The 27982-nt window shown below is 38.5% G+C and overlaps 1 protein-coding gene across 1 annotated transcript in view; it reads right to left on the reverse strand.

Moving 5' to 3' along the window:
- Positions 1 to 1095: 1095 nt before the first annotated feature.
- Positions 1096 to 27982, reverse strand: part of NID1 (nidogen 1) — a 43264-nt gene continuing 16377 nt past the window's right edge. Inside the window, exons 10-20 of the mRNA XM_071432340.1 lie at positions 26790 to 26918; positions 23829 to 23972; positions 22980 to 23102; positions 15029 to 15253; positions 14250 to 14422; positions 12152 to 12278; positions 8103 to 8274; positions 7149 to 7306; positions 5727 to 5850; positions 4425 to 4537; positions 1096 to 2956 (exon numbers count right to left, since the gene is read on the reverse strand). Of these exons, the coding sequence (XP_071288441.1) occupies positions 2835 to 2956; positions 4425 to 4537; positions 5727 to 5850; positions 7149 to 7306; positions 8103 to 8274; positions 12152 to 12278; positions 14250 to 14422; positions 15029 to 15253; positions 22980 to 23102; positions 23829 to 23972; positions 26790 to 26918 (1610 nt within the window). The 3' untranslated portion in view covers positions 1096 to 2834. The remainder of the gene's footprint in view (positions 2957 to 4424; positions 4538 to 5726; positions 5851 to 7148; positions 7307 to 8102; positions 8275 to 12151; positions 12279 to 14249; positions 14423 to 15028; positions 15254 to 22979; positions 23103 to 23828; positions 23973 to 26789; positions 26919 to 27982) is intronic.

Here is a 27982-nt window from a genome sequence, read left to right on the forward strand (position 1 = left end):
CACTGCAGATTTGCTTGGTGTTCTGGCCCCTGGCTGAACCCAGCTACTGGCAATGTCAGCCACACTTGGAGTACAGTGGACTGGTCCATGACTGGAAAGGCCACAGCTACTACTGGCCTCCCCTCCCTGAAGGAACAGCTTTACCCTTGCTGCACACTGGCATTGAGCTACACAGTTGAATTTAACAGAAGCATTAGCTGAGAAACAAAACATCATGCTAGAGTTTTTAAAAGTTCCTCATTTCTAGGGACTGGAATGCTGAATTTGTGCAAACTTTGAAGTTTTGCAAACTGCCACAGCTACACCACTGACATGGATCTGCTGAAGCTTCCCCTCGTTTAGTGCTATCTACTCCCAGATATGATACCTGAGGCTAAAAAACTCACTCCACAGTAATACTGTTTCTCTCTTTGTGCTACAGACTGCTCAGAGGCTCGCACAACAACACTAGAAGTTCTGCTGATGTATATTTTCCTTGGCATCTTTGTCATTGCTGATTGATTTGCATAGCATTAGTTGAGTAGTGTTTAGGAAGTTAACAACCATCATAATGCAAGAAGAAGCATAAATTAAAAGAAAAAAAATCAATGCATACAGTCCAATTCCATGTGCAGTCCCCAGAAAAGATCACCAACAATCTCCTGCTGTAACTCCAAATGCCACCCTTTGGATCCCATAATATTCTCCTTGCAAAGCACCCTATCACCCAGAAACCCAGTACCATTTGAGCATAGGGATAAATTCTACCCCTTTTTATTCTCCTCTTTGTTCTATGTTTTCACTGTTAAAAGTCTGAAGTATGGGATAACTGAATTATGCTTACTTGACCAAAAAGGTTAACAAGAATTTACAACCAGCAAAAAGATTCAGCCAAAACAATCTGAATTGAAGGCCCTATATTCTTCAAGCACTCTCATATGTGTTTGTTTTGAAGTATCCTACTGCTTCCAGAATACAAAGCCCCAAAAGCAGTTTTTTTCCAAGTGTGATGCTGCATCTTGGAAGAGAATTACCATATGAGTTAGCTAAAACCCAGAACACAACAAGAAAATATATTTGAGACACCGTATATCACTTCCTTCTGCAAGCACAACATTATTTTGTAGAGAAAATAAAAACCAACCATTTTTATTGACTGTACTGCAGATACCTGTACAGAGTGTAAACTTTAATATTTCACCAGATATGTGAATACTTCTGGAGAAAGAGTTATCAAGCACCTTCATTTCAACAAATTTTTGATATTTACAGTAAGACATACCTGATTAAGTGTATGAATAGAATGAATTAAGAGTTATAAAAAGTTATACAAAAAGATCTTTAAAATGTTTATATGTTTTGTTATTTTATGATAAATATACAATTAAAGAGGAAGATGTCACACAGTTAAGACCCAGAATTGGCTCTGTTTAAAACTGTCACCATTGTGTCTGAAGAGAGAGTGAGGAAATGGGGATGGTTAGCTTACTGCTCTGATCATGACACACAGTGAAATGTGCTCTGGCAGAAGCCTCACAAGCCTGTTTTGCTCTGCTACAGGTTGGTTTGCAGGCAAGCTTCCTTCCCAACACAGTGGGGAAACCAAACTTCACCTCCAGATTTGTTCTGCTAATTTGACATATAAGAGTGCATTTAGATTTTCCCTCTCCAAACTTACTGGTGATGACGAAAACATCAACTTGACTTTGATTTTCAGATCACCATTTTTGCTGTTACTGAACACTGGCACATAAATGGGGCATCAGCATCTCTTTTTCTTTTAAGCACCAAACCAGAGGTGAGCTTTTTGAAAATCAGATTTTAACTGCCATGGTTTCTTATGGTCCATAAAAAGGCATGGCATGGTTTGCTAAAGAAGAAAGATTACTAAGATAGAATTCAGAGACCACTTTGAGGCTTATAGGATCAAACATAGAAATACTATTTTAAAACCTCTCAGAAAACAAATGTGACTATCTCTTTAAAACCCCTTGTCTCCCAATGAATCAACATCCATTCTTTGATGACCTATCAGCAATTATTCAAAATATGTAAATTTTGTTTAGTGGATTTTAGGGAACTACTCAGGAATCCACCTCAAACAGAAGAAAGATAAATCTCTTAAAATCTAACAGAAACTTCAAATATATCCACTAAACTGCGTTGATTATCTATAACAAATCATGTGCTATAGAAAAGGATCACATGAGCCAGGGTGAGAATTATAATCCTTACAACACATGGATAAAATACTTCTGTAGTAGGGAAGTCAAAAGTTGAGATTCAGGTTTTAGAAGTGGAAGGACTGGTAGTGAGACGGAATGTGGTTGGGCAGTAAATATGTGCTATTGCTGGGTATTCCCCCTCATCTGTTCAACCTTGTGACCCCCCTGATTACTTCTCAGCTAGAGATAATCCCAGCCACAAATATGATGGGCCAACCATATCACTTCTGCAGAAAACTGCTGCTCACTCCAAGGTACAATTTAGTCTCAGGATTTGAGTAGTTCCATTCTCGTTACTCTGTTCTGTGTTTATTTACTTCAATTTTGCCAAGAGACACATCCTCCTTGTCTGGAGCAGATGCAACTATGGCCTCCACATTTACCTTTAAAAGCAAAGAGATAATTTTAGAAGAAATAAGGTGATTTTGGATCCAATATGGGCAGCTCTGTCTTACTTAACAGCTACAAAAAACAGCCTCTGTGTGTGCGTGTGTGTCTGCATATGTGCATAGTGGCTTGCTGTCAGCAGCATGGAGCACTTATCTTTAGGGCCTAATTGTGTTGATAGGAGTGAATTGTTTACAGCACATTTCCAAAAGGTGTCTGCTGCTCTAAAGCTTATTTTAATGCTCAGTTTCTTTCTATACAATCTACTCCAACTGTGTTGTCAGGGCAGCGGCAAGTGCGGCCTCCTGGGGTAGCCAAGCAGAGGTGAGTACAACCACCATTATTCACAGTACAGTAGTTATGTCCTGGAAAAAAAACAGAGATGCAAAACCTTAGAGAAAAGCAAATGCACGCCCACAATAAAATCTGAAAAAGACATGCTCAAGAGACGTTAAGGTTTATGGCTATGCTAGGGAAACAAGCCATAATGAGATTAGGAGTAGAAGAAAACTTTGCTTTGGGGAGATAAGAGTCACCGTATCCCTTGTGTCAACTTGACATTCACATGAAAGAAAGATCAAGATATCAGAGTGAAAGAGGCAGCATGAATCAAGTGGGCTGTTCCTAAAATACCCCTCATAAACTGACCACATGGTCACAGATATTAGAATGAAAAGAAGTGAGTGAGTAAATAGAGAAGCGCAATGTGGGGACAAAGTCCAAAATGCTACAGAACATCATCCTCAGATACCAATCGTACAAAGACAGAGGAATGATCCATGAAAACAAACACAAATGAATTGGGTGGTTGGGAAAGTGTTAACATTAAAGAGTGAAATGAAAGAGAAGCCAGAGCCAGAAGCAGTGGATCAGAGAGGAAAGGCATCCATCCAGAAAACCACTTGAAACAGACGTAAGACAGAGAAAGAAATTACACCAAGATTTTGAATATTATAGGTATAAGCATATACTCAGAGCACACAATATTGTTAAATTTTACACTCCCTACCAAAATGGATCAGTGAATTAACTAGTAATAACAATATAACTGATTTCTTAATTATGACATTTGTATCTATTTTTAAGCCCTGAGCCAAAACCTCCACTAAATTGTTTTTTACTGCATATACCGAGTAATTTGAAGAGAAACTATCCTAAGGGGTTTTTATAGTCCCAAAGTAAAAATAGTACAACTCCTATAATTCCAGCCATATTGCAATAAAAAACAGCAAATGCTTTCTCTTGCGATTTGCTAAGAGCAACATAACTGCACAGTGATACTTCTTCATAAAAACCAAGTTATATTTCAAGGGTATCAGTTTCCTCTCTTCCTCTTTTCAATAGCCTATCTGGAAAACTTCACATTCAACAGAGCAGAAGGGCCAGCTCAGTCCAGCCACTCTACCACCTGCTGTTTTCTGAACATTCCATTTTGAAAAACACTGGATCTTATTAAGGACATCTGGAAGACCATAATATTTCAGTAGTTTAAACTTAATAAGTGAATAAGGCCCTAGCCACGAATATAGCATTCAGTTTAGAAGATGATACATTAGCATTTCTGCCAGGTCAGATGCCCACCTTAATCATACACATCCTTTGACAAAGGGTAGAACAGGCCCCTTCTGCCCCTCCAGTCCTGGTTTCATGTGGGAACTACAACTGCTTTTATGGAAAAGAAACTTTTAATTTCTTACTAAATAGAAATCTAAGCACTAACCTAAATCTTCACTACCCAAATCAGTTCACAGCTTGTAATGGGAGCTGCTACTAAGCTCATTTATACAGTAAAGTGTTACACAGCTGTAAAAACTCAAGAATCATCTGGATTACCTCCTGGGCACTGAGCAAAGGCTGTGGTGATTCCATACAGTCGTGAGCGCTTGTGAGGCTGGAAGTTATCATTTTCTAATGAAATGGTGCGATCCACTGCTACAACAGCATCCCTGCCATGTGCAGAAGAAAATATACAGAAGTGAGATGAAGGTGAAAGTATAGGGGAAAACAAAACAACACAAAAGAAAGCCCCCCCCCAAACCAACAAAACCCCCAACCAACCAGACAAAAAAAACAAAACAGAATGTGGAGAAAAATTTGAAGTTGCTTTTTTTTTACAATTAGGAAGAGATACCAGAAGTAAAATCCCCCAGGACATCACCTTTCCTGGACAAACCTAGTATGTTATGACCGTCACTCTAGGCAGAAATTTATCAGGGAGACACCTTAATAATTTTGAAGGTATTTCCAGTACAGCACAATGTACCTCTACAGGAGGGATGCATGTGTTAGTAGTTTTGGCACACTTTTCACATTCTGCTCCTCTGACAAGTATTGTGGTATAGCTGACATTGCAGCTATTAAGCATAACAATTATGGAAAACAATGAGTTTTAGGTGGAGCCTGATCTCCAGAAGGAATATAGCTAGTCATAAGCAATCCTTCCTTCCTAAGTATAAAAGGTTAGTCAAATGACAGACCTGTAGCATACGGTTCTTCAAGCCTGTTCTAGAATAGAAACTAACATCTGGGAAATTCTCCCACAGTAATAGCTACTGCTTCTGCAATTGATAGAGGCATTTGGGTAAGTTTTCTGATAGAGCCCATAAAACCATTTATATCAAGTAAAAATATTTATTTTGAAATGCAGGGACTGGATTTTTTTTTTCAGAAGTTAAAGTAAACCTCTAAGTCTTGTTCATATGGCAACATTTTAGAGCATTTGCAATAAAGTGTCATCAAGATAGTGAACACTTTTTTTCCCTTAGTTTTGATTGAACATTCATATAATAAAGGGCATAGAAAGCTGAGAGTGATGAAATATCTGCCCTCTACAATGCAGCTGCTGTAAGAGAAACAAGTTACTGCCCACTCCTTTCCCAAGAATGTTCAGTGTTAAAAGCATTTTCTTCAAGGACAAATCACTATGCTAAAAAGCGAAAACTCAGTTAACTGGCAGCATCAATAGGTCAGCTCTACATATCCACTCCACCCTGCATCAGCTATTGCCAGGAAAGCAACAAAACAGGAATGTGTGAGAGGTCAGGCATGAGAAATGCAGTATATACTTCAGTTTCTACCAGGGAGAAAAAAAAAAATTATAAAAGTACTCCATAATCTCTTTAGCAGATAACGTACCTTCTCCAGTCTGTATAGTATAAATTCTTCCCATAGCTTGTAACACCAAAAGGATACTGAATCCCTTCAACAATCTTTCGTCTACCAAGCTGATTAGGGTTCATGCATTCCAGCCTCTTGGTACCTGGATGTAGTGAAACAATTAAGCCTTTGAATCAGAACAAGAGAGCTCTCATCAGGGATGAAAGACAAGCACAAATATGCAAGCATGAACAGCGTGGAAAGTCCTGGAAATCTTTCAGTGCGCTGCTTAGTCAAAGCCTTCCTCCGTGTCACATGTGTGCATGTGCCAAAAACTGAATGGATAAATACTCCAGTGCTAATGCTACTCAGCACATCACTGAAGTTAAAGAAACACAGATGTCCCATGCAGCCATGGCCAATGCTCACAAGCTGAGATTCCTTCTATGGATTCCAGAATCCTCGGGTTGGTGTGGAAGCTGACAGAAGGCTTCCTCCATTCTGGAGGGATACTTCAACCATTTACTTGGTTCCCCTCCTCTGGAAGACATTTTTGAGAAGTTTGGTGAGCATGTTCCTGAAATACTTGTTGGGTTGGGCATGAAGGTGAGACTGCAGGAAGAACATCTAACTCATAGATGCAAATAGGGTGCAAAAAGGTCTAGCTGCAAAGCCACTGCAGCCTGGGAACACTGCTAATGAATGTAAACACCTGGAGGTTTTTCCTAAGTAAAGTGTTTCAGAATTAGACAAAAAAGGAGAAGATGCAAATGTGAGAACAAGACTGGAAGAGAGAGAAAGTAACTAGAGATAGCAGAAGGTTGAAGGTTGGAGAAAGTGTTTTACAGTGAGAAAGAGAGCCTGGCCATTTTAATTCATCCAAAATTTGAAAGGTGACCTGAAGTGTAAAAGCACCTCCACAGGAAGGCATCCCTGCCAGAGTCTACAGGGCGAAAGACAGCAAGATCCCAAAAGATAAAAATTAAATGACAATTAAAAGCACACTTCCCCTCTACTCACTGTCACAAAACTAACAATGGGTTTGTGGCAGAACTTTGATCCCTTGATCTTTTGTGTGCATTGCTTTTTCAAGACTTGCTTCAGTCAAATATAAGCCAGACTTGGCCTCAGGTTACAGGCCTTAAAACAATAGTGCCAGGATGACATTCTGGAAGGCAGATTAGATAAATCTATGGTTTTCCCTAGTCTTAAACTAAGAACTTCTACAAAGCCCTAAGCACTACGTAAAAAAAATAGCCACATACAAGACATAAAGACATAGATCTGTTGCATTCCTAGAAAGTTTTGTGATCAGAATTGAAATCCTTCAGCTTGCACACACTCTCATGTGAACAGCAATGAATAAATTATTAAAGCCAGAAGCTATGACTGTGCATAATTTCAGGATTGGATATGCTTACACTACTACTATTACAAAGAAATATTTTAGCCCTCCTTTACCTGCATCTACCCAGCACAGCATTGAGGAATAAGGATCAAATGTCAGTCCATTTGGTAACCCAAGATCATCTTTAACAAGAATTCTTCTATTTGTGCCATCCATGTATGAAGTTTCAATTTTAGGAGCTTCTCTGTTCCAGTCAGTCCAGTACAAGTTTCTTAGGAAGAAGAAAAAGGCTAGAGTTAAGACAGGGACTTATCTCAAAAGATTGGTGTAATTAAGAAAGTGCTAAGAACACATAACTAACATACAGCCCCTAAATCATTTAAATAAGAAGGGCCATATTGCACTTTGATATAGAAGTCAAAAAAGTGTAGTAAAAGCGTAGCAAAAATACTTCCCTCAAAAACAAAAGGAGCAAGCACTGACATAGGAAGAAATGCTTTCCTTCCATTGTTTAGCTTATGATCAAAATGCCAGCCAAAAAGACTTGAAACATTTCTGAGGGCCGTTCAAAATGTACATCCACATTTCAAGTTCTTCATCTCACTTCCCATCATGTCTGCTCAGGCTAAAGAAAGAATATTTGGCATACATTTGGGACCCATTTGAAACAATATTTTTCTTTTCAGTGTACCAAGTAAGCAACAATGGAATCAGAATAGTTTATCCTCAGCAGAGATCCCCAGAGAGGGCCACTAACTCTCTGATGTTTTACTATTAATAGCCATTTTTTAATGGTAGGATGTTTTTCCCTGGGATGTACGTTCTGTGCCTAAGAATATGCACGGCTCCTCAATGGCGTCTTTGTTGTTTACTCCTTAACACTCACACAATTTACTATAAGATGGAAGTCCCTGATGCTTGACCTGAACCCAGAGCCTTACTCCATCACTCATCACCATCCTCACTCCATTATTTAATGACCTGGGTTCTGCATGGAACACCGGTCATTAAATAACCAGATAAATAAAATCAAGCTTTGCACATGTTTCTTGACAACACATCCATACCCTCTCACAGGATCCACAACAATTGCTCTGGGGTTCACCAAACCAGTGTCGAAAAGGATGCGACGCTGCCGCCCGTCCAGCCTGGCCACTTCTATTCTATCCAGCTGAGAGTCAGTCCAGAAGATGTTGCGACCTAGATGATCTACAGCTATCCCTTCAGGGCTTCCCAAGTCTGCAGGAGAACAGAGAAAAACATTCCTAGGTATTATATTTATTCCCAATACACTCTGTCAGCCTCAATGCTGCATAAGGATAACCTTTAGAAGAAATAAGTTTTCTTCAGCGTTCTGGCTATGGTCCGACAAAAGCTACTTTATATCAATTGGAAGAGGAGCATGCATTTTACCTGAAAGTTTAAATACACAAAACTATCATAAAGACATAAAATGAGAAGTTCCATGCGGAACAAACTTGCCACACAAAGAAATTGTACTTGGAGGGGCAAACATAGGAGTTTATAACAGAGAAAGGAACAGCAGATGCTGTCAAAATCTTATTCTACCATACTTAGAAGGCCATAAAATGGATTTTATAACCCTTAATATTTCTCCTTCTTTAGTACCAGCATACATGACACCCCTCTGACAACTGAATTTATGCTAAGTGATGCAGCAATTAAACAAATCAAACTCTAAACACTAGAGACAATGTTATTAACTAACTGATGCAATCTAGCTCCAGTTCTTTGTTTTTGCAGAGCTATTCTTTTTGGAACACATTTTAGCACAGTATGAGCACAGTTTTTCTTGGACAGTTAGTTGTTCCAAAAGCAACAGGAAATAGCAGATAATGACCTTACTGCTCTAGCATCAGTAATTTCTAACTTGGATGCAGAAAAAAATTATAAAGCTTAATTCAGCCACTATGAGAAACTGCTCTGTTTTTTTCAAGGTTCCATTGAAAAAGAGCAGGCAGGCTGTGAGGAATTTAAGGAAGTCAAAGACAAGTTTAAAAAAAAGAAGAAAGTCTATTTTCATTCAATTTCACTTCCAAAAAAAAGCAAAGAATTTTACATGGTCACTTCCCAAAAGAGGCAAAGTGACCCTTTATACCAGCCAGCTGTTTAAAAAAAAAGCACCTTTCAAATGCTGATCTACACACTGAATGGAATGTAGCCCATTAGCCTTCTTTTAATTCTTAGGTTTATTCACTGACAGCCATTAAACAAACATTATGTGACACAAGCAACCTTTCTGGAGAAAAGGCACTTGGCCCAGAACATCGGAACCTAGGGCTCTCTAGACTTCGCTACTGTGATGTTGCTGTGAGTAACAGTTGCACAATAGTTCAAGCATCCTCTGCTCTCCCACTCAAGTGGATTGCACTTTATCTGCACACATGACATTTTAAGTTTATATTAATTGCTGAAGAAGTGGAAAGGAACAAACAAGATGTATCTTTGGTTCTGACTCACAGCTCATGGCCAGAGGGGGAAGGGTGACGGGCAAGAAAGTAAATTTTAATCAGGCATTTCTTTACTTCTCCTGAGGGCTCTTGGGCACACTTTAACTCAGTTATACTGAGTTCACATTGATGGTCTTTATTTCTCTAAGTGCTTCTGTGGAGCTAAACCTATCAGCCACAAGAAACCACCTCACATATACTTCAGACCCTCAAATGATCCTACTTCTTTCCTTGCTAATAGCAGAGTCTGCTGAGGGTGGCCTCATTTTGAGTACAACAGTCCCCAGTGTCTGGGATCAGAAAATTACTGACTAATTGGTAATGGAGGAGCTCCCAGACTCTTTTAGGAAACAGGAGACAGTAGCAGGCAAAAGATTTGCAGTCACTGATTCCCAGGAGCCCCTGCTCCCTGAGTAGTTTCCTTGTTTCAATTTCCTTATGTCAGCTATATGTAGGAGATTTAGAGAAGTCTTAAAGTAAATGTCTCTTCTGTGTGGTTGATAATGAGCCAGAAAAAAACTATCCCCCATGGAGGGAGGGGTAAGGGAATATTTCAAAGCTTCATTTATCACCAGTGTTTCCAGAGGCACAAATATGTTCCTGCTATATTGTCATCAAGCCTGATACAGTCACAGGCTCTGTCCCTGAGGGCACGTTTGTACAGACATGCACAGCTGATAAGACTTTAAGCAATTACTGCAAAGGAAAGCTCTGCTTCCTAACCTGCTGCCACAGCTGCAGAGCTGAGAAAGCCTCCACAGCTGCAGGGATAAAGGAGAACTGGATGGGGCTCCACAATTAAACAGTGTTTCTGCAAAGCAGCACAACTTGGATCACAAGAGCTAAAAAAACCAAGCAAAAATGTAGTACATTCCACAGAAATACTCATTAACTGAAGAAAGCAGCTGGAGCTCACAGGAGGAAGAAGGCAAAGATCAAAACAAAACAAAAAAATTCTCATAAGTCTTCTGAGGGGGAGGCATTTTCCTATTTCATGAAATTTGCAAGTTTCAGTTTTGGCCTGCATAGAAGATATGCATTTGAATGCTGAATATCAATACTTTTTGATCTGAATCCTTATTGAAATGTCCATTAACATACAAAAACTAAAGTGCAACATCTCTCCTGGTCTCTTCAAGAAAAGTATCCACATCCTATGCAACCAACAGAACAACAGAATTCGTGAGAAAGCTTCATACACACAATATTTTTTGTAGCAGATAAAACTCATGAGGTTTCCATGTGGCATTGAAACATCTTGAATTACCTTAAATAATCAATCAAATTTAGCTGAAAACCTTCACAAATAATTTTCAACATTTTACACCAGAATTTTAATTCCTACACACACTCTCATTAGACAGACATCCATATCCATATAAAGTTGTTTGCAATAGTACCTTTCCTCATTTTTAAAAGTGCAGATTCTGAAACAAAAATCATTAAAGCAAAAATCTCTTCCCTGCAGAGTTTCTAAGTTGCACAGGCAAGCATAGGATTGCACTGCCGGTTAGAGTCCCTTTCATATTAAATACTTTGGGAAGGAAAAAGAAGTCTTACAAAATACCTCAGCCATCAAGTGGTATAGAAATATGAAGCTCCATAACTGCTGGAATGGTTAGGGATGGCCTTAAGCTCTCCCTTTTTCCTTCCTAGGACAATGCTAGGATCCAAACCATCCCCATCTATCTGCTGTCCCTAAGAGCCTGACTGGAATCTCACAAACTGACTATTCCAAAGCACAAAGTCTGGATGTGTAGAGAATCACTGTCTAAAGAAAACGAAATCAAATTAATTGCAGACCTTTATAACTGGCTGATCATTTTTCTAAAATAATTTCATATGTTTTTTAACAATGTCTGCAAAGAATTCAAAGCAAAGGTGACCTCTTCCAGTACCTTGACTTCACAGGTGTTCTAGGATCTTGAGGACACTAGTTTTTAAAATGTGCCTCCAGCAACTTTTGCTGTTGTTTTTTCTTTATTAAAAAAACACCTCCCCCCAACCACTCACTTTTTTCTCTAAACCTGTCCTTCCCCTTAGCCCTTTCCACTCAATAACAGGGTTTAACATCCAAGATGCATGGGCTTGCACTTACCCCTAATGAAAATGAACATGGACTACAGTGAGCAGGAGTCTTGAAGGAAAGAATGCAAGAACAAGACAAAAACTGGATAAGCACTAACTCCACAATACCCTCTAGTCTAATTCTCAACTCCTTGAACAACTACAAAGGGTAAAAACCAAACAAGGTGGCTTTACTCACTTTCCATGCTCACTTGAGTAGCAGGTATGGGAAAACCACAGCTGAAATGATTTCTAAGAATTTTTCAGCTGTTTGATCCCCAAGCCAAGGAAGAGAGAGCAGGAGTTCTTTTCAGCCTCCATGCTCACCAGCCCTTTCTCAGCAGAGCAGGCAGCTAACAGGTAGAGTTCAGGAGAGAAAAATAATACTACATGTCATAAAATCTCAGCTATCCAGCACCTACCTAGCTTGCCAGAACAAAAATCAAAGACACTGTCTGATGATATTCCATGTTAATGAATAAACCAAACTCTTAGTCAGCTCAGGCAACACCTAGGAAGTACATATTACTAAATTCAAGTCCAATACCATTCCTAGAGAAAGAATTTTCTGCGGTTACCTGTTTTGATTATGGTTGTTGGCTCCCCACCATGCAGGCTGGCCCTGCTGATGGAGGGGCCACTGATGTCTGTCCAATAAACCATCTTGTCCACGCAGTCATAAGCAACTCCAATAACAACTCTGTCCTGTTGGACAACAGGCAAATTAGATCAGCTTAGGATAAACAACAGTTACTCAGCAGCAGCATTAATTAATGCTTTTAAGTCTCAAGCCTGAAAAAAAAACTTCTTGAGGAAAGGTGGGAAATGGGGAGGAAAGGGCAAGTAAATAATTGGGCAACATTGTCAAATATCTTTAAAAAATACTTCAAGTTAAGGTCCCTTTTAACTATCAGACATCATTCACCATTATTTCAAAGAAGCATTGGAGATACACTGAAAAGTTAGTTTGACATCTACAGCTTCACCTGCATACCCATCTAAAAAAAGTTCACGTTGACATTTTACTGTGTCACCCCTTCCTGTACCTTTTTCCTCTCATTCTTTCCCTTTAAGGGGGAATAATGACTTCCATCAAATCTGGCTTGCACTAACATCAAAGTCATGCATTATGGCTATGCTTCCTATGTAGCACCATTGGACTCAAAAAGTTCTAGCAAAGTAAGGGTTTAAAATCAAAGTTAGCTTAAATAAGTACTACATAAATCATTGTGGTGGAAACAATATTCTAAGTAACAAGAAACATTTATATGCAGTTTTTTAGGCAGAAAGAAGGTAGGACTAGAGTTTGAGTTTAGAGTTCAAACTCCCTTCCCCAGGCAAATCAAAGGGACTATCAGGGTAAAGCAACAACTGCACATGGATTCCCAAGTCTGTCACTGCTGCTGCTTTTTATACACAGCTTCTTAGAAAGATGTCCCAAACCCATGAATTAAACCAGATGCACTTATTCATCACTGTACATAAATTCTGTGGGTTGCAAAACAGTATAAACACCTCTGGTACCACTTTGCAAATACACAACACAGACAACACAAAGTCAACAGTGCTAGCACAGACCTAAAGTTTCTTTTCAATCCAAAGTTTCAAGAAAGAATTGCAACTTATGCCTTGGAAGTTCTTTTGCCAACATACTTCTAAGTAATTAATTTAAGTTAGATCGAGTAAATAATGAGACTAGGTAACAAGTATTCAGAATCATGTCACCTTCAGCCTTATTACACCATTTTTTATACTGCTTTTAAATTTTTTTAATGTTACTGCAGCAGAACTTTACATAAGGGACAAAACCGTGATTTTGACCTTACCTCACAGCAATTTATGGTGCTATTTAATGAAGTGAATCTGTGCAATTTAGCCAGTATTTGATTTACTAACTACTCGGTATAATATATAAGGAAAAAAAGAAAGAGATCAGTATGTTACTTTATATTGCCATTTATTATAAATAAAGCAACACTGGAATGAAAAAAATCCTAGGCCTTGGGCAAAACAAATGAATGCGATGAAACTGCCAGTGAAAAGGGCTTGCATGTGACACAGGTGGTGGAAAAGAGAGATTCTCAGCATCAGGAATTCATTTTCTAGGAAAAAAGATCTCAAGATGGTAGTAACAAGCACGGGAAAAAGATCTACCACCCACTGGGCTTACACATGGGGAAGGAAGCAAGAAAAAGAGGAAAGAAAAATATATGTGTAGCCAAGAAGTGGAGACAACTGACTTAAAAAACCCAGGAATAGATTAAGACTTAGGAAAAAACTTTGACCGAGTAGGAATGGAAAAAAGAGCCTTCTCCACCTACTGATACTGTAGGTCTCCTAAACTTTTATACGGGAGTCAGAAAGTCAATAGAAGTGTGAATAAACAGTAGTTTATATGAAGGCATGTGAGATTAGATTTTTGTCTTGTCATCTTGTCATCTAAATTGTTAGCCATTCTTTAAAAGGAAATTATTTTTTTCTATACCTTAGGTTTAAGATTTTTAACTAGTCAGATCAGGAAATTTCAGTATCAAATTGGCAGGATACTGAAATTTTAATGAAGAGTAAAAATTGTGTTTTCAACTTATATTATTGAGATATGCAGACAAACAGTAGCTTTCATCTTTGTCAGGAAATTTTCTAAAAAATATGGACTTAGTATAATAAATTACTTACTGGAATATGCAAGAGTGCTTTTGCACCATTTTTCTTCATATTGTTTCCCTCTAGTGGAACATGTTCAATTTTACCACTTTGGGCAAAAAGCAAGTGCGTTCCTGGTGGCAGAGGTACCGTGTCTGGTCTAACAGAGGGCCCAACAACAACAGGGGGAGCGGCTGTGCTCAGACCTTGTTAACAGAGAAGGAAACAGATGGGCAAAAAGTTAGTCTGTACAGCACAACAAGGTTCCTTATTATTTGCAGAGACGCAATTACAGTCAGACTTCTAAGAAGGAAACAGCCCTATAAGCAGACATTAATAACTATAATCAGATGCAGAAAGCTTCTGAAATTTTCCCCTTGGCTGACAGAGAAGGAGCAATTGACATAATAGGTCTTTTCATGTTTGCCTCTGTAATTGCTCTTTGCTTCAAATGTTTAGAAAAATCTATCTTATTTTGCAGCTGAAGTGAGGAAGACGTAGGAAGAAACATCCTTCATTTCCTGAGGACAGTCAGCCATTACAGCTCCCAGAGGGCCTCTCACTGTTTCAAGGCAAGGAAGAAGCTGGAAAACCTTATTCAGAAGCTTACCACAGCTTCCAGATAGCCTGGCTGAAGGAAAAGTGTGTGTTGGGGTCACTGAAGGGCATGAGGCCTACCACAATGGGACAGCAGAAATGTGCATTGCTCCAAGCCAGTGCTCTATCTCGGGAAAGGACTAAGCCCCGCCTTTGGGAGACAGTGCACTCAGATGAAGAGATACTCTCAAGAAAGAACTGCTTCAGCCACTTACATGGTGGTCGGACTCCTGGACCGCTTCTGGTGCCATCAATCTCATTTCCATCCCTATCCACACACCAGCAATATCCACTGCCAGCATGGCACTGTGTGGGTAGGTAATTCCCATGCTCATCACACTGGGGAATGAAGTGACCAACTCTTACATCCCTTGGGAAAAAAGCACCTCCACTGCCAAGAGCTACTTCCCGTTCATGCTGGCATTTGGTCTTTTCTACTTCTGGGGAAAAAACCAAGAGAACAAAACAAACCCCAGTGAATATTTCTGTTTTAGTTAATAATTACAGTCCATTAACAGTTAGCATACACTGACCACCTACACACAAGAATTCTTACCTCTAGTGGAACATGACACTGTTACAAACCTTGAAGGCATGTGACTTCAGAAGAGCTTCAACCAGTCTGCCCTACGTAAGTGTGACACATTTGCTTTAAACTTATTTTATCTTTCACTGCCTAGTTTGAAAGAGAACAAACAGGTCACCTGCATCTTCCTTCATTGAAGGGTCATAAACAGAAGTTGGAAAACACCTTGAAGCAGATGAGCAAGAACATTCTGTCTGACTTTTGACCCTGCTGTCTACTCACTGGCAATTGTCCATGGGCCCTAAAATGTGACTAATTAGATAGACCCTACAGTGGCTGAAGGTTTTTTTGTAATGCTAAAAGTCGAGATTCCCTTCAAAGCCACAAGAGAAAACCACAACATGAGGCAGATGCCAAACTCTCTACAGATCTTAGGAGATGAAGCAATTAATTGCTATGATGTATATTAGGTTTTTAAAGTTCGGTTATGAAGTTCGAGCACTCATTTGATTCTTCTGGATCTAAGAAAGAAACTGGAGGGAAAGGTTGTCCGCTCCCTGGCGAAGCACAGAGAAACATACCATAGACATTGGCTACAGCACATACATATATATTACTGCAGAGACTACAAAGGAAAGAAAGTTTTCAGATGTCAAATCAGGACATTCAGGGATCTGGCTCTTTATGTTTCAATTTTACAAAATAGTCTGAACTAAAATTTACACCTTCTTATTATATTATCTATCATGCAGTAGGGAAAGTCATCTGGATCAATATATCTTCTAGAAGCCAAAGAACTTAATGAAATTAAAAGAATACAATGAAAATAATATATATCCTTCTCCAGACAAAGAAATCTGGCTTGGTTTTACCACACACTTGAGATCCCTGGGAGAGAAAGACATAATTACGGGAGAGTATCCTTTGCCTGTCAATGATTTCTACAGACATTTAGAAATACTTAGTCCAAACTGTCTGCTGAAGTGTCTTTAACACTACAATTCCATTTACTCCTTTACTTGTTTTTACACTGCCAGGATTAGGACAGGATTATTTTTTTGTGGCTCAGACTAGACTGACCCCAGCTGAGCAAAAAGCTAATCCCATGCATCTACAGACTGTTGTGGTGTAAATCTCTGTCCTGTAAAAAAGAAGGGAGGTTTTTATTGATATTTAAACCAGTTATGCAAGCAAAAGCTTTGGACAAGTTTCATGCACCTGGACATAATTAGAGAAACATAAATGACTGGAGAACAGCTCACTGAACAACTGCAATATTTGGCATCAGTTTTAATGTGGGTGGTGGAGAGCCTTGAATCAACCTACAAAACCAGGCCCTGTGGGAAAGCCTCCATTATCTGTCTCAGATTTTGTTTTCATGTATTCAGTGTCCTGTGCAGTATGCAGGTAAAGGAAATGTTGATTCCAAGTAAACAGATGGCTTTGCACAGTTTTTTTTATTCTAAACTTTCATTAAAGGCAGTGTTCACAGAAGAAAACAGGAGGAACACTGAGTATTGGTAAACTACTCCCCATGCATATTTTGTCCAGTGCAGAAAAAAAAAAATCCTAATTTCATTCCAATCAGCTTTGAGAAACACTATTAACTCCTGCTCAGTAGGATATTTAAAAAAAAGTAGAAATTATTCCTTTTCTTCTTTGCATCAGAAACCCATAAAAATAGGGTATATATCAACAGGTTACAATTTGTTACTCAATATTCTATGTGAATTATGGAAAGGAGGGTGTATACAATCCCAGGTAGGACCCAGTGGTTACACATAAAATATATTAGTGTTATCAGCAACTTGAAATACCAATATCTGTTCTAATTTAAAGACAATGGTCTTGATCACTGCAAGTTCTCTTAAAAAATACAATCAGAATTCCTGAGTAAAATCTGCAGATATTAATGTGAACAATCTCACAAATGGTCTGCTTATGCACTTAACAACACCAAAGTCAAGACACTTGTCAAACAAAATAATTTTCAAAATTAGTATTGAATTTCTAGAAGGCAGAGCATATAGTTGGTTCTTTATAAAAACCAGTCAATGCTGAATTTTTACTTACATAAAAATATTTGCAAATACCCTATTGTCACTCACTTTTAGGAATAAAGGTGTATTTTACTACTTTTTGGCTCATGAAAATCCCTTATACTAGTGATCACTTTATTAACAGTATCAAGTACAAAAAGTAATCAATGTCAAACAGATATTCTGAAATGAAAGAAAGCCAGGGTTACCATGTTCATCTATGCTGAGTCAATAATTTTAACACATCTTTCAACATTTTGTTTTGACTCCCTAATAAGAATTTAACCAGTATTAAAACTTATAAATCAAACAAGTGACTAAATTAAATGATAGTTCAACCAAGCATTTGGAATCCATTCTCCATTTTTTTTCTTCTTATCTCTGGATCATGGCCGGGATTACTATGCTTACAGCTAAGAGGCACCTAAAGAAATGTGAGTTGAAACCCAATCCAGTGTTGTAGCCTGTGCAACAACGAAGGCACAATAATATTGGATACAGATGACAGTGGGCTGGGATAAATAGTCTGCTTACACTGCTTATACTGTCATACCTTTTACTCAGTGATGGTAGGAGAAGATACTCTGATTTTGCAAGTTTTAAATAGCATTAAATAACTCTCTGAAATTAGTCTAGCTATGACAGAGTTTGAAAGATGAGATTGACATGACAAATAAAGCACATTTCCTGCTTTGATGAGCTAACAGCAGAAGCTAGACAAAATGAGTAACAAGAAAGGACACATATTTAGGTAGCACCAGGGCTACTTCTTAAGCCAGCATCCAGACACAAACCTAAGAGCCAGTGAATTTCCTTCACTAGAGCAGCCTAAATGTTGTTTCTTCATGAGCCTGCCTTTAACATAAGTACTGTTGTATTGCATCCAGTCAAGAGTCTTTAAAGATACAGAACAATTAGGATTAGGAGAGTTCTCTGACCTCATGATTGGCATGAAGAAAAAGTCCATTAAATACAACTAGTAGTGCCAAGAGCAAATATCACCTATCTGGTGTAATGGTGCTGTTACACCTACTGCACCTGACTCTAGCAAATGGAAAACAAGCCACAGCTGTTTCAAGGCTCCATATACAGGGATAACTAGCCCTGATTTTCAGGAGGTTCTTACCATTCTTGAAACCCATATTTGAAATGCAAGGCAAATGATTATGTCAGTGATGATAAAAATGGTTACACCAGGACTAGTTCATTCTGCTAGAGATGAAACAACCAGTAAAAGCAGGACCTAGGTAATCGTTGGTGATGAAAAAAAGCAGGGGGACCATCAGCTTTTCATTAACAGCAGGATCAAGTTACAGTATTTTTCAGTGTATAAATTTAAACATTACCAATCAGTATCTGCTGTAAAATTAAGTAAAACCCCATTCTCCCTGTGTTTTGCTGCAGTCGATGCTTGACTGCTGAAGGTAATACATTGACCTAATAGCTTTGTGTTTTCCTATGGTGCACTATTTATGCCCATACGAGTGTATAATTTTTGAAACTAAGCACTTAATTTGGCAAATAATTAAAAACTGAAAGAAATCATCTGAGTCAGAAGTCAAGAGTCATGAACTAGTGATATCTTCGGTAAATTCCCATATTGCCTTAGTATTGCTTGTAAATTTCCCTATTAAGAAATTTAATTCCATCATTTGGATTCCAGAGGAAGATATACAACCATAGCTTGCATCATTTGTAGACATGAAACAGGCCACATGAGAACGACAGGATGTAAATGTAGAGTTACGCTTCTTGGAATAAACTGTGTAGACAAGCCGCTAAAGATTAATCTATCTTTGAAATTACAACCCAAAAAAGCTATCAGCAGATCACAGCTCGGTGGTGTAAGGATTGTGAGAGGGTATAGAAAATAATTCAGCATATACACAGGGAATATACAGGCACAGAGAAGAGTAATAGGTTGGGGAGGTGATTAAAGAAATACTGCATCCAGCTCTGGCAACCACAGCTCAAAATAACAGCGAGAAATTGAATGAGTGTACAGAAAAATGCTCCTAAGACAGAAGCTGTAGAGCAGAACAGAGAATTAAGGTGCAATGAATAATTTGTGTCCCGTGGAACACGGTACAAGTCAGACTAAACACATAGAATGGTGCATCCTGAACCTCAGCTAAATGATCAATTTTCAAAAGAATCAATTTGTATTTTATGAGTATTAAACTTTTTTTTAAGTTGATTAATGAATTACCAAAAGAAATCTGGAATTTAAAAGTCACTGAAATAGATTAAGGATAAAAATGAAAATGGAAGTAGCATGAATATGGAAAATGAGATGAAAAACATACATGTACATATTTCTCACATATGTGAAGAAAGAAACAGAATGGAGAAAAAACCAAATTAATAAAGCCATAAACAAATATTCAGCGAATTTTTTAGCCATAGATGATTGCTCTTGTAGCAGCCATGTAGAAAATTACTTATGAACTTCTCTTGTAAAGATGGAAGCTGAATAAAAGGATGAGAAACTGAGATGTATGGACTTCTCTTATTCAAATACTTATACTGACATTTTTAATTGCTGTCCTCAGATACTGGAGAAAAAAAAAATTAAAAACTCGAATGAAAAAGCTTCCCTTTGTCCCTTCATTTTCCTTTGTAATTCCTCACTTACAGTTTTGTCCTGGTAAGTGTGTTTCTCATGTGAAACTAGTTGCACACAGATGATCAGACAACAGCTCTTAACAGTTCCTAGTTCCAAGAATCCAGGCTTGTTTCTGTTTAGTAAACAGTGTCTGGGGTCTGCAGGGGTAGAAACACTCAGACATCTGGTTTTTTTGAAATGGAAAAATGAAGCGTGAGGAAATAATGAAGTACAGGCTTCCTTAATAGCTGGGAGCAGCAGGACATTCCAGCATCATTAACTCTTTCATTAACATGCCCGTTCACTCCTACAGACATTCCCATGTCTGTGACTCAAATCCAGTTTTCTTGTTAGTCTACTTGTTTCAAGAGTTGCCATTGAGACTTAACAGTAGGTTTCATACAATAATAAAGACACCAAACAAGCAAGTAATTGTACACATGGGTTGGAACTGAGAACAGCAAAAAGAACTGAGTATTTGGATGAATGAAACTTTCCATGATATAAACAACCAGGAAAAACTTCAGTTACTACACTGAAGCTTATTAGATCAAAACCTCAAAACCTTAGTGCGTAAAAAGGGGGAGAAAGGGTCTCTAATTACAGCTGAATACAATACAGCCTTCTCTGCAATCTCCATTCTGAAGCAACTCCAATGCTAGAGTAAACTAAACTACTTCTGTGAGGCTTCAGAAAGTATAGCTTGTTCCTGTCCCTGGCAATGATTAACTGATGGATCTATCCATTCTAGAAGCACTAAAACTTTAGCAACAGATGACACCCCAAGGGCAGCTATTGTTCTATTAACTCTAAGAAGGGAGCAGTCGCTAAGTTGTAAACATTGCCATTGCTGCAGACTAGCTCAGCAACACAAATACTTTATACTTCAGTCACAATTCAGCAAAAGTGGGACTTCTTATCTACTGAGATTTTTGATTTTTTTTTTAATGCTCAGAACATTTAATGAGCAAAGATAATTGATACTGTGTTTCTAAAAGCCTGTCTTCTACTGGTAATACAAAACTGTATTAAGAAGAATATCAGTGAGGCATATATAAAGACTAACAAAGCCTGACAGATCTCCACTCATTAAAACAGTAGAGACAAAACTCTTAAAAATATTTTGTTACTGTTATTAAAATTGTGACATGGAAAAATCCCTATTCAAGACAATTGTGTTAAGCACAGAATGTGAAAAAGTGTACAGGATAAATAGGAAATAAAGTAACTACAAAATAATACCATGTGCTTAGCAGTTGAGTAGACACACTAACTACTACATAAGAAAAGGTTTTAAGAATAACAAAACAACCCCCTACTTAAGCAAATCATCACATACACTCAGAAGAAATTAATTGTGTGCCTGTAATAAAGTTAATTGGTTGATTGCAAATATCAGTCTACCAAACCACCTGTTTCATCTACAAAGGCATGTGGCAGACATGAAAGTAATGTTTTTACCTCTACATTTCTGCCTGAAGAACCGGAAGCTTTAAGGTTTGATTTGCTTCAAGTTATTCACATCAAGTTTCTTCTCTAGTAGAAATCATTTTGTTTTTATCAGCTGGATAGTTAGCTAAATATTTTGACACAGGTCATAAACACCAGTTAATTCCTCATTCATCTAGCACTAAAATGAAAATACACATGGGTAATTGTGTATGAAATGTTAGTTAAAAATTATATTAAAAGATGGACAAAGTGGTGAAAGCTATGTCTCAGAATTAAACACCAGAAATCCTCCTGAAATTTATCTATGATATAAAAATCTACAAGGACTGGGTGATTTCACATAACGTGTTACTATGCACATGGTGAACTGTCATGTAAATATGATTTAAAACTAGAATCAGCTTTGTGATGTTTTTTTCTCTCCTCCATACAATCCTTTGCCTTTTGATTTCAAAAGCTGAGCATCCAATTGTGGGGGGAAAAAAAAGTCAGAAATTCAGAATTAGGGAATATAGAAGCAAAATAAAAATATTAAGTCTCAGGTAGTAACATCATACCACACTGACAAGCACGTTGAAGCAAGCACCTCCACTATTAAAAAATAACAGAACAACCCAACCAAGACACCCAAACCCTTTCTTTCCTTCTGGCTCTAGGATATTCTTGTGACTCTTGTCTGCACAGTTTGAGTTTCAGTCTCTTGAGAAATGCCCACCAGCAAGAATTTTAGAGGAAGAAGAATTTGGTTTGAATATACTGAGAAGTTAGGGTTTATTTCCTGGCTGAAAGATTCACCATCTACAAAACCTGAGTGCTGTCCCATTGGTTTGCCATGCTTTTGAATTAAAGTAAAATAACACTATCTTGTGCTACAATGTTCCTTCCTCTTTCTTTTTTTTTTTTTTTAGCACACCTTCAAGATGAGTTTTATACTTCAAGCTTCAAAGTACAATGGAGAAACAGAAGTGTGAGGGTAAAGAACTTCCTCCTAAATAGAGAATAATCTGGATAAATACAGAAACAAGTAAGTGCCAGCTGGAAACTGTAGTCTTTTTAGACCACAGGCTGATGCTACGTATGTGGCACGTAGGCATCTAGATCTTACTGCAGACAAGAGCCTCGTGACTTTGGTCTCATTTTTCACTTTTCTCTTGTAAATATTGCATTCATTTGCATTGCCAACAATTCCAGATATTTTATGGTAAGTGATTACTGAGTATGCAAACCAAATCATCCCCACAGTCAAACCTTTACACAAGGCAACTTCAAAAGATAGTATCAGCTTGGGGCTGAAAACTGCTGGGGATAGAATAAACAAAGCATAAAATGGGACATTGAACAGGACATCGTGAAAAAGCGATAGCAGTCAAGATACAGTTTTGACACAAGCTTGGTAAAGTCCTTAACTTGAAAGACTTGAGAAGAACAAAGGCAGCAATGTGGAAGTAGGCACTGTGTTTCAGAAGGGAACAAAATTAAGATATATATCCTCCAAATCCCAAATTATATTTCTGGTCCAACTTTCAAGAACTATAGAATTTTACCTCCTAACACACATCGGAAACCATCCCCACGATAACCTGCCTTGCAGTGGCAGCTGAAGGACCCGGGAGTGTTGTAGCAGAAAGCATCTGGATGACAGCGGCCCTGTTGACATTCATCTACATCTGTAAAAGAAAAGATCAATCTCAGGTGACTGCTCCTTCTGATGGACAAATCAGAGTGATGAAATAAAGTACAAACCTGTCACATTTTCAGGCTCCTATTTTAGGGTAACTGATTAGACATACAGACAGTTCTTGGGAAATACATCTAGTACAGAAATGCAAGGGAGATAAAAAAAGGGGGCCAAAGAAGGGGAAGGGGAAGCATGCCTGTATTTTAGGTTCTCCATCCCAGCAAATCCCAAGATTCCCTTATTCTAAAGGGTAATAGGCAATATTAACTCACACAGTATTTTAGACATACATATCCATATTTCGTGAAGAAATGACTTAACACAGCAAGAGAAATAGGATTTGGTTAGCCATGTTTCCAACAGGTAATTAGGTAAAGCTCCCCCACTGCACTCAGACTGACATGAAACAGAATGCAATTTTTTTTACATAATCAGAGTATTATGTTTCACCATGTTTGTAATTTAAACCAATACAGTGCAAACAGTTGCAGCAGACAAAGGTCTGCAGCTGCAGATTCCTGCAGTTGTCTATCTTGGACCTTCTATGAATCAAACATTGAAGAGAAAGAGAAATCCTTAATAAAAATTTCTGCCTCAGGGACTCAGACTAAGAAATTTCTTACTTGAAATGACAAGTAGATATAGGACACAGCAAATACCAGCCCAGGAGTGCAATGCAGAGTATCAAAGTGCCACAATAAATGGTGCTACCCACCCTCACAGGCTCGCCCATCTCCAGAGAAGCCAGGGAGGCAGGTGCAGATGTAGGCAGACCCTCCAGTGTACACACACTGAGCACGCTGAGGAATGTCACAGTTGTGTGTGCCCCTCTGGCAGTGGTTTACCTCATGCTCCACAGCTGCAGGTTAAATGTGTAAGAGAGGAGATGAAAATCCAAACTTTCCTTCACAAAGTCTAAGCCTCATAGTAAGTTCATACAAGAGAACAACATCTGTGAAAGATTACAGGAGAGAAAGGAAACAAGGAACTGAGGGGTTTTTGCTCTGGGGATTTGGATTTCTTTCTTTTTTTTTTTTTTCCTCTGAAATCTCCCCTTTCAGTGGTGTTAAATCTTATTAATGTTTTACAATGAATTGACTGTCCTCAGCACCTCACAGGTGCTTGTTAATATAGAATGGGGCAGAAAAGCTACCATAGTGACAGATCCCAATATCCATATCAGTTTTGGTTGTGAAAAGGAGTCCTGAATGAAGAAATGTAAGGCATCACACTGAGCTAACTCACATGTTAGCTAAGTGGCCAGTTCCCTGCACTGGCAATTATTTAGATGACCTGCTACACTAACCTAGTACTGACCCAGGGCTGCAGTCACTTGGCAACAAATAGGAGCTGTGACTCACTCAGTGGGAGATAAAAACATTTGTCAACTGCTGGAGAGATCTGGGACCAGACCTGCAGCTTTTCATCACTTTCTCATGTTGACAGCTGTGGCTCTGAAAGCACTGCACTACTTTGCACATAAATTGTTTTACGAAGTTGCTGGAGCTCTGCCTATGCTTACCTATAACATCAGAGAACAGGGAAGGAAATCATGGTACTTGAAATAGGAAGAGGTAAAATACTACAAAAATTTTGGGCCTGAAAATAGGGTGTCCAGTGTGTACATCTAGGAACAGAGTTCCAGCTGCTCTAACACTGAGGCTGTCTTTACACAATTATGACAAGGATTTGAAAGGGGGCCAAGACATGAGTCTACAATGTTCATTTCATCACAGCACACAGATGGAAACTACCACAGTGTCAGCAGGGAAATAACAAAAATCTTCTATCAGAGCCATATCTGAAAACACTCATTTTGTCTGTTTCTCTGGAGGAAATGACATCATTGTTAGAATCATTAATATCTTTATTTGATGAAGTAAGTTTCAGATTAAAAAGAAATTCATTAAAAACAGTATTATAAATACATAAGGTAAGAGTTGGACCTCAGAGGGAGTCTCCAAGTCTTTCTGTTTCTGATCCTACAAAAAGGAGGACAAGATTTATTTACAACTCTCTTATAAAGCTACTTAGTGAATCACACAGCTGGTATGAAAATAAAAGGCTGGTTCCAAAGGAGCTGAGTCAGAGCTGCTATCCCAGAGAAAATTGCAAAAGCACAGAGGGTTGCTGTTGCCCCTTTTGGGGTTCAAATTCTTGGTAGGTTATAAGACCCTCCACCATGAAAAGATTATCATGACATTTATTTTCAATCTCTTGGGAAACTAGAGTTTATCTTCCCTCTCTTCAGCCTTAAAAATGCAATTTGTTTTTGGTTGAAGGAAGGGATCAAACTGAAATCCTTCAAGCTGGGCAAGTAATTACTTAGCACTTGCTAAAAGTGGAACATCAGCTTCATGGGAAAGTGGTAGAGTGAAGCTGGTGAGGTCATGGCTGGAGGGAAGAATGTTCCCTTTCAGGTCCAAGTCACAAAACTTCGGTTGGACATAATGGAAGGAACATAAAGCTGCTCTTCCACATCTCACCCTATCCCTTCCAGTGGCCTTGGTAGAAGGAGCTGCTTTTTCTGACTGTTCTGTGAGAAAGAGAATTAGGGTGCACTGTGACTTAGGGAACAGACATGAATTGTAATTCATACTGGAGCAGAGAAATTTGGCTTGTGAGAGAGTGTAATACACAGCATGCAAAGTCACAAACTCCGGGAAAGTAATGCTTCTCTCTGCTGTAAGATGAAGGCTCCTCACTCTTTGCTGAAGAGCAGTCTTTGCAATAATGAGCAATGACCTGGATGCATTAGCTGATCAAAGGGTAGCTAAACTTCCACCACAAAGCTGTCACAACAGAAGCAAAAAATCCTCAGCTGTTATCACTTCTTTCCAAAAGAAAGAGGAATTTCCAGCCATACTGGTAGTATAAAGTTTCCAGCCATACTGGAAGAGTGTGTATAGATTTTTTTTGGTACAGAATTACAGATTGCAACGAAAAATTCTAACAAGCAAAAAAAAAAAATCTCCATCCTATCCTGACAGTTGCAGCTCTAGAGGTAGAGTCATTATTCCTTTTTTGTTATTTGTCATTATCTCTCTTTTATCTACCATTTGTGGATTCCTTTTTCCAAAAGGAATTTCTACAACTTGAGTGAAAAATGGGGCAAAGAGGAAAAAGAAAATATATCCCTTTTTAGGAGAACCTTAGTCTAGCAAATAGAGATTAACTCAGGCTTCCTCCAGAAAAAGTTGTTAAATTACAGAAAAATAAACTAGTTTAGGTGACAACTACTGAATTCGATATTTAATGCTCCATTTAAAAAGCTAAGAGCCAAATTGCAAATATTTTAACAGTGAAGTGATCTGAAGCTACAACTCTTTTTCATCATGATAAATTATCACTTTGGAATAAGTCTGCAATAGCCAAGACACATTGGTTTAGAGCTGTACACTATCTTGTCCAAGGGATGAATTTGTAACTGAAATCTCATCTGTTAAATTGAACTCTGGATTAGACATTAGCAGCAAAACACAAATCCCCAAAAAGTCCAAAGCACAGCACCTAGAAAATGCAGGAAAACCCAGTAATCATGAGCTGCAGCACAAAGTCCTGAACCCCACTCATGCTAAAAATCAGCACAGATCATGAAGCAGAGTTTTCTATCCCTGTGAGATGGATCACAGCCCAAAGGCTGGTGGGCAATGCTTTTCAGAAACATGAAACTCACCAACACAAGTCTGCCCATCTGCTGCAAACTGGTATCCCCCAACACACTCGCAGCGGTAGGTTCCCGGCTGGTTGTTGCAGTCTGCATTGCTGCCACACAGCCCTGGCTGTTCTGAACACTCATCAATATCTAGGGTGTTAAAAGGATCTCAGTTATTACAAAAATGCATTTAATATGGATGCCAGAAAAACAGAAACTGGGGAACTCCAGGTTAATAGCCGTCTTCTGTACTTCTGTCTATCCATGGCTTGGATAGACCATACCTCTTAAGAGATATTAATAACCTGAAAATAAGTTTTGAGGTAACTGTGACCTCAGTTAGTCTGCACCAAAAAGAAGAAAACAAACCAGGAGAAGTTCTATCATGGAGTAATAAGGGCATGCCACAGGAAATTGCAGAAGAAAGAGAAGCCAAAGAAAATGCAACCTTAGGTGATCAGAAGCAATGATAACTACTGCAGGAGCATGTACTCTAAGAAAGGCTTCCCCCTTCATTATCCATAGACATCTCTAATCCACTGCTGCCCAGCTCACAGCATCAGAGGTCTGGAAGGGACAGAGTGATGCCATTGTTTTCACTAGCAAGTTGATTAAAAGGTTGGAGTGGAAGGAGAGTTGTGCTTTGGGTTTTAAAAGCCCCAAAACTTTTTTAGGTAATAGGAATAACACGTTTCATTAACACACATTTTTTCTTGAAAACACTTATTAGTGCTGTGATTTGATTGCAAGGCAAAAACCAAACACACTAGGAATACAGAGTAGAACGAACTGGGAAATATGAGTCTTTTGGAACAGAAATGGATTTTCAAAGTAGATTGTGAAAAAGATAATTTCAATGAATTGCACATATCTGTGCTCTGTCGCATGTGCATTTCCTATTTCTCATCTCTCTTGAGAACTTTTAACCTAGCTGACTCATTTTAACCAGAACTTACAATACAGTAAAGTTCTCACAACTAAGTTCCCACATATTTTATAAAAAGATGAACTGGGTGGGAAAGATGCTTTGCAAGATAGGAAAACATACTCTTCAAGACAGACAAACCTGCTTACTTTGATTATTGAGATACATAGCCCAGCAACCCTCTAACCTTAAAATCAGCCTCTCAGGGCAGTTCATTTTGCTGGAATGGCTAGTCCTGAGGGTCAATATACCCCAAGCAACATAAATTCTACACTAGCTTTCATTTTGC

This window comes from Agelaius tricolor, unplaced genomic scaffold (genome assembly GCF_023055355.1).
Source record: "Agelaius tricolor isolate 1412-34295 unplaced genomic scaffold, bAgeTri1.0.p SCAF_1, whole genome shotgun sequence".
NCBI classification, from domain to species: domain Eukaryota; kingdom Metazoa; phylum Chordata; class Aves; order Passeriformes; family Icteridae; genus Agelaius; species Agelaius tricolor.